Source organism: Drosophila hydei, unplaced genomic scaffold (assembly GCF_003285905.1).
Source record: "Drosophila hydei strain 15085-1641.00,03,60 unplaced genomic scaffold, DhydRS2 tig00000104-arrow-arrow-pilon, whole genome shotgun sequence".
Taxonomy (NCBI): Eukaryota; Metazoa; Arthropoda; class Insecta; order Diptera; family Drosophilidae; genus Drosophila; species Drosophila hydei.
Window position 1 is genome coordinate 3,974 of NW_022045665.1, and position 7,661 is coordinate 11,634.

The window sequence follows — 7,661 nt, forward strand, 5'->3', positions numbered from 1 at the left end:
ATGGCAAATCCGACAGCTGCTTTGAGTGGCTCCAGCGAGCGCTTTGGCCTGCGCCTGGCCACGAACCTGGGTCTGGCACAGCCTCACAGCAATGTTGCTGTCTCTCCGCTACTCCTGCAAACGGCTCTTGCTCTGCTCTTTGCTGGCATAACGCCCAGCTCGGCGCCAACGGCTCAACAGCTTGCGCGTAGCTTTGGAGCTGCAATATTAGGAACGCCGGACCAGGCACTCCAACAATTTCAGCAGCTGCTGGGGAATCTGAAGCAGGAGGTAGCCATTGGCTGCCAGCTGCGGCTGCTCAGCGAGTTCTACACGCAGCAGCGCTACACCTTCAGCTTTCGAGATGAGTTCGAGGCGCGTGCCGGAACTTTGGGCATAGGCGTGCAACGGCTAGACTTCAACAACTGGGCAAGTACAAGCGCAGGAGATTAACTATGATTTCCTGAAGCGCAGCAACTACAAGCGTGGGTGAGCTGGTTAGCAGCCATTTGCTGGAGTCCAGCAGCGCCTCGGACACTCCCTTTTTACATGTCTCGGCGCTGACATTTCGCGCACCTTGGGCCCAGGCCTTCGATGCGCAGGAGACGCAATGCATCAACTTTTTCCCCGAGGGCAGCCACAACGCCAAGCTAGTGGATGCCATGTTCCTGCAGCATCGCTTTCCGATATGCGGAGCTGCCCTCGTTGGATGCCTGCGCCGTTGAGCTGCCCTATGCCACAGCAGGGCTCAGTTTGCTCATAATTTATCCCAATCAGCCGACAGGCTTGGCCCTGCTGGAACGCCAGCTGCAACGCATCGATCTGCATCAGCTACGACGTCGGATGCTCAGCGAACGCAAAATGGCTTTAAAACCCTGCCCAAATTCAGTTTGTTGGCCCACAACCGAACTGCGTGCGGTTCTGGAGCAAGTAAGTCAGACAAACTTTCGATACTCCGTGAAATTGTGATCTAACAGTCATGACTTCAAATTAAAATTCTTGTAGTGTAATTATATATATGGAATATTATTAAATGAAGTTTCTCTCTGCTTGCAGCTGGGTCTGTCCAAGCTATTTACATCCGAGGCTCAGCTACACAATGTGTTCAGCTCAATTATATCCAGTTCGGCACCGCATTTGACCGCAGTGCCGCACAGCGTATTGTTCCAAGTGGATGAAGCAGGCGGTGAGGCGGGGCAAACGTTGGTAAGTACAAAGTTAGTTTAGGGCTTTGGAATTTCATTTTTAACAGCCGAATTTCTTGTTCTCCCCCATCTTCAGTGGCTGCCTTCACCGACCTATTTCGCAGCACATTATCCCTGGTGATCAATCATCCGTTCTTCTATGCCGTCGGCAATGAGAAGACCCTGCTACTGGCGGGCCATGTAGTCGACATCTAAACTCGAGGACCATATTCTAGCGCAAAGGTTATCTGCTTATCAGCGACTCGTCAAGGTGATAAACGATCTGTAAACAAGACTACGAAAAAATACCACCCAGCTGATCGACTAATTTCCGAGAATCTAAGACGTAATCGCAGCTCCAACAGACTCTCGCAGCCAGCCGCAAATTCAGTTTGAATTCAGACGCTCGACGCTCGACGACGCAAATTATCAATCAAGCGAAAACTGTTGCTCTAAACTAACATACATATACATACATATTTATATGTACAGAAATTTTGTATATATATAAATTGAAACAATCATGACGCTCAGCGCAGTGCAGTGCCTATTACGTAAGCCTCAATTATTGCCTATAAGATCTTTATAAACTTGTACTCGAGCATGTATAAACAGAAACCAGTCTCAATGGTCTACGAAAAAGCAAAGTGACAATATTTATGGCTCGATTATTGATAAAAATTACAATAAACCAGAAAAGAAAAAACCTAGCTGAATATGACCAAAGTCTAAATACCCTATAAGAGTGCATATATTATACATGTATTTCTTCAATAGGATGAATTTGGCTGTTCACGTCAGGCTTATCAGTGCGAATTAAAATGTTTCAATATTAACTTGATTCAATTTTAATTATAGCTATATATAAGATATAGTAGAGTGCCTCTAGTTAAAAAGCAGCATCAGTCGCAAATTTTGGCAATAAATTTTGGGTGACGTCAAGTTAGATAGATAAGAGTTTGTTTAGCTAAGAATGGGCTCTTCTCTCTAGCCGAGTTACACAGTTGGAATACCCCAGCTCTGGCCAATTCGAACAGCAAACAGAATTAATGGGTTGTTTATCGTCTGTCATAACAGAATCAAGGTTCTTCAGAGACAATCGAACAAGACAACGCGACACATAATTTAATTGGAATTTTATTCCAAAATATGAGTTTCCTATGCAGATACATATATGTATGTATGTCTAACTGATGTTGATGCTGGCAATAGCTGAGTAAAACAGAACCGAACTTTGAGATCACATATGAGATATTGAAATTTCGAAATGGCATATTCAAGAACTTTTAAAGAATTGGAAATTGTGAACAAGTTTGCTGCTGTTATAGTTTTCGGTAGCAACTCTCAAATTTCACACGTCTCAGATTTGTAGATGAAATACAGATATAGCTCATAATGTATTATAGAAAATGATGTAAGCTAAGTACTTTGCTGGTATTTATGAATTTCGTGTTTCGCTAAAACTTTTGTGCAGTTTCCTTGGCAATTCTGGGCAGTTGCCAAGCGAAAACCTCCACTGGCTTGGATGCTGCGCGGGATCGCAATCTGCTTGCTGCCGATCTTTACAATGCGGTGGGTGCGGAGCGACTGAATGAGAACATTGTGATTGGCAACCGCAGCCATACAGACCTCTATGGCGCTGGCCTTTTTCGGGGCCAAGGGCCAGACAGCCATTGAGCTGAAGGAGGGCATGCGTTTGGGCATTGGCGATGGGGATCAGGTGTCGCAACGGCATGGCAGCTTCCAGCAGGCGCTGACGCGTGACAACAATCTACGACTGGCCAACAACATCTACATCAACGAGAATCTGGAGTACAAGGGCTCTTTCGTGATGTGGCTCAGCGGCAGTTCGACTCGAACATTGATAAACTCGACTTTCATCCGCCGTACAACAAGCGCACAGCGGATGGCATCAATCAGGCTGTAGCGACCAAGACAATAATCAGATTAGGGACATACTCAAGGCGGAGCTGCTCAACGATCGCACCGAAGGAGTCATTGTGAACGGTGTCACATTTGCCGCACCCTGGCAGAAGGCCTTCAAGCTGGAAAAGACGAAGAGCCGCAGCTTCCGCACGGGTAATGGCCAAAACGTTAATGTGGGAGACCATGTGGACGCTGCAGAACTTCAACTATGCCGACGTTAGCAGCCTGGATGCCAAAGCCTTGGAGTTGCCCTACCAAAATCAGGAGTACTCAATGATCCTGCTGCTGCCCAATCGCAAGGACGGCTTACGCTCCCTCCAACAGAGCCTGGTCGGCAAGAATCTGCTCACCGAACTGGGCCCGATGAGCATGCACAAAGTGGAGGTGGAGCTGCCCAAGTTTAGTGTAACCTTCGGCCTCAGCCTGGAGAAGCCTTTCAAGCAGGTGCGTAGAGCAATTGACATAGAAAACTGAATTTGTAGCTTAACTCTGCTGCTCTAGCTGGGCGTTACGACCATGTTCTCACGTGATGGAGACTTTGGCAATATGTACCGCATGTTCGTGAGCCACTTCATCAACAGCGTCGAGCACAAGGCGCATGTGGAGGTGTCTGAGGCAGGCGTGGAGCCGTCGCTGGAGTCGGGTGGTAAGCTATCGCTCTCTCACTCTCTCTCTATATATATTTCTCTTGGAATAATATTAATACACAATCTTTTTTCTATCTCTCCTTAGTTTTGAAGGGTTTATTCTCGCGCACTAAGAAATTTGAAGCGGATCATCCATTTGCCTTCGCCATCAAATACAAAGATTCGATTGTCTTTATGGGACACATTGCTAATTATGCTTATGTGTGAACTCAAATTTTACCCTCTAGCTAATTTGAGGTGCAAATTAATTATCAAATTTATTTGTTTTCTTTTTATGTTTTTAGTTAATGAACGCAAATTTGATCAACAATCAAATTTGAGCGAATAAACTTTGAATGTCGCAAGCTTAAACGAATCTTAAATTTATTATTTATAGAGCTATAGTAAAACAGAGCAGCAAAACTTGAACTCAATGATACCCTGTATTCAACATACCCTGTGTTCCACATTTGAAGAGAGCTGGCTGTTTATTTGAATCTCGTATACCAAAAGCATTTAACTTTCGAGAGGATTTCCTAAGCTACGACTTACAGGGTATGCTTAAACGAAGTGACACTGCTGCTCACACAAATATACCCTACATAGAAGATATGCAGGGCTTACTAATGTGATTAATATTAGGCTCTGCTTTGACATTTGCATATAATAAAAAAATCAATTGGAATTCAGCCCATTTTAAGAGGCTCAAAATCGAATAGAAGAGAAAGATCAAATGTTGAGATAACATTTCGATTAAAAAAACAAAACAAACCTAAGCAGCTATGCAAAATAATTCAAAATACAAAATGCAGGTAAATAAAATCATGTTTTAATTATCAGCATTCGCGATCTTTTTCGCCGGACTCACCTTTCGAGCTCCAAATGCATTTGATTTGTGGTATCCATAATAAAATCCTTTGTGCGACGTTTAGCGGATTTGCTGTTTTTTTCGCTTGATTTGCATTCACAAATATATTTAACACACACACCCACACACTTATGTATATGTATTGGTGCATATACATAAATTAGGATTTCAACATATTTCTTATTAATTTGCCAACAAAAAAGGCGACGAAGGTGATTTGCCGTGTAGCCAAGCGCAGGCGCAGCCTTTTATTTATTTGATTTTTACTCTTTTTTTTTATTTTTTATTATTATTGTTTTTGCTGTAATTTATTGAATTTTCTGTCGCGTTTTTCTAATCACACATAAATCAAGCAAATTCCAGTTTATTTATTTTTTCTTTTCTACTTCTATTGCTACTTCTTTGTCGCTGTTGTTGTTGTTGTTGCTGTTGTTGTGACAGCTTCTAATACAAATCTTTATATGCAGTTAATTTGGTTCAATGGCTGCCTGGAGACTGGAAACTGGTTGGAATCGCACGCGATATTCGGTATTTGGAAAAGCTCAATGAGAGTTGGCCAAGTGGCAAATTTAACGCGTCACATTAATTGCTGCATTTTTTCCAATGCGCTTCATTGGATGCGAAATTGTCGCACTGTGGGGCAAATCGTGCAGATATTTTAAGAGCATTTAAAATAATTGATGCGCCTTTCCACTTTTACTTCTGCTGCACATACACACACACACTCTACCATAGACAGCGAGAGAGAGGGGGCCGCAGGTGCGGGGACAGCCCTGGTCAACTATTTCTTCTTATTTATTTGCGCATGCAGCCGTCCAGACCGTCCAGACTGTCAGGCTGCCGTTTTTCCTTCTTTCTTTCTTTCGTAAACTAGCCTGCGCTAAAAAAAACAAACAAGCTACCGATTCTGACGGCCAGATAAGCCCAGCGTATACGCGTGGGCGAAGGTGGGCGGTGGGTAGGTGGAGGGTGGGTACCGCGGCGCGGGCAGCTGCACGCTGCAGTTTTTTAAATCCCGCAAACTGAACACGCACAACAACAAGCTACGTGAAATACGTGAAAAAGACGCGATTAAGCAGCGCATGCCGAAGTACGTCTGTCTCGCTTGACACCAATACACAGACTGCGCGATCCTCGGCTGCGCACAATTGTGCACCTTACCCGTTCACAAAGCCAAAGCGCACGCTCGCTCGCTCAATCTCTCTCTCTCTTCTTTCTTTCTCATACGTTCACGCTCTCTGCTGTTCTGCTGGCTCCAACTTCAAATGCAACTTCAACTGTTGCGTTGGATAGCGTGCGCGAGCGCTCTCTCTCTCTCTCTCTCTCACTCACGATCGCTTGCTTGAGCAAGAATACTGGTTAACAAAATACTGGGCACGCTTGCGCTGACGCTATTGTTGGCGCTGCCTCTGCTCCATGTAATTGTCGTTGTAATTGTAATTCTTGTAGCGCGCCCTCGCTTCGTCGCTTGTGGTCAGCAGCAGCAGCAGCAGCGTCAGCAGCAGCAGCAACGCGAGCAGCGGCGTCTGTCTTCCCTACCTTCTTCCTTTTCCCTCGACTCTCTTTCTACTGTCCCTTTGTTAGATTTGTTTGCACTGCCTGGCAAGTTTTTCTTTGTTTCATGTTGGCTTTGCGACTGGAATTTCAAGTGGCCACAGTCCAGCACCCTATTCCTATATCTATGCCTATCCCTTTCCCCCTGCAAGCTGCCCTCTTGCCTCACCAAGCAGCACAGCAGGTGCAGGTGCAGATGCAGGCGCAGGTTCAGGCGCTTTTAAAACAAATGCCACAAATGTCTTAAGAGCCCCATCCCCCAATTATCTGATCGATCTGATCTTGCAGGGGCAACTCGGGCTATGCTAACTGACTGTTTAGCTTAGCTCACTTCAATACCCTTTAGCCTGCAGATGAAAAGAAAATTTATGTGATATTTGAACTAACTTAAATTTAATAGTAATAATACTTGTGGACCTGGTCACTGCTTTAAAAAAAATAATGAGGCTTTTTTAGTGTTAGTGCTGGTAAAAAAAACTATTAAAAAAATAAATAATAAATATTAAAAAAATAAATAAAAGTATTTCCATACTTTTACTATTATCGAAAAGTCTTTATATTTTGTTTCTTCTTAAGATATATTATTATGTCTAGATGAAAATTTCTAGAAATAAGAATTTCATTGCCAGCATATGAAAGCTCAGCTCGTTTTTTTTTCTGAGTGTCAGAATTTTGGAATAAATTGAATGTTTTGAATATGTTGTATGCATAATCCGAAAGAGAGCACACATTTCTTATTGCTTACCTTAATTTTCTCGTATCTTTACATTTATTTATTTCTTCCATTTTACCTTTTTGTTGTGCCTTGTTTTCTGGTTTTTGGGTCACACGTAACATGGACGAGGCATATTTAAAAGCCCAAAATTATGGCTGTTTATATTTATTTTTAGCATGTCGAAACGTGTGTAAAACGCCCAATAACTATTCGAGGTCTTTTAAAGTGGCCCAAACCAAGCGTGGCTAATCAATTGCATTAAGTAATTAAGCATGGTTCAGCTAAGTGGAATGGCTTTCTAATAGAAGTTTCCGTAGATCAAGAACATTTCAAAGATGAAGATCATTTTATTGCTACTCTCGACACTAGCTCCGTTCACGCTGGGTATGGCTTACACTGATCGGATACATTTATACATATTAACGTAAAGTTTCTTCTTCTTTTCATAGCGCGAATCCCAGCAAATGCTCCTACAACCCTGCCTTTCCAAGAGGTTTGCGCCTATGGAGGCTGTTTTTTGAACATTGATCAAAGGGACATCGAGTTCATTAACTGTGAACGCGAGCTCAAAGGAATGCCACGTAGGTTATGAATCAAATTGATAAGAGACTATCATTTAGGCCCACCTTCATGACTCCTTTTAGTATTGCAGTTCTACTCGGAGGGTAAATGCAGCAATTTGTTGGTACCCAAGTGTAAAACTTTTGATTTCTAAACGAAATGTGGAGCAGTTGAGAACTAAACTCTGAAATTTATTCAAGTTGATGTTTGCTTAAATAACGAAATGATATAAAATAATATTGCTTGAA

General features: G+C 43.1%; 1 protein-coding gene and 1 pseudogene across 1 annotated transcript; both read left to right on the top strand.

Annotated features, from left to right (window-relative positions):
* Window positions 1-704, top strand: LOC115482836 (leukocyte elastase inhibitor-like). The gene is made up of 2 exons (XM_030223070.1): window positions 1-412; window positions 454-704. Exons 1-2 carry the CDS (start codon window positions 1-3, stop codon window positions 702-704), a joined length of 663 nt encoding a protein of 220 aa, XP_030078930.1.
* Window positions 705-1,219: 515 nt separating this feature from the next.
* On the top strand, window positions 1,220-3,988 carry LOC115482835 (annotated as a pseudogene).
* Window positions 3,989-7,661: the final 3,673 nt, after the last annotated feature.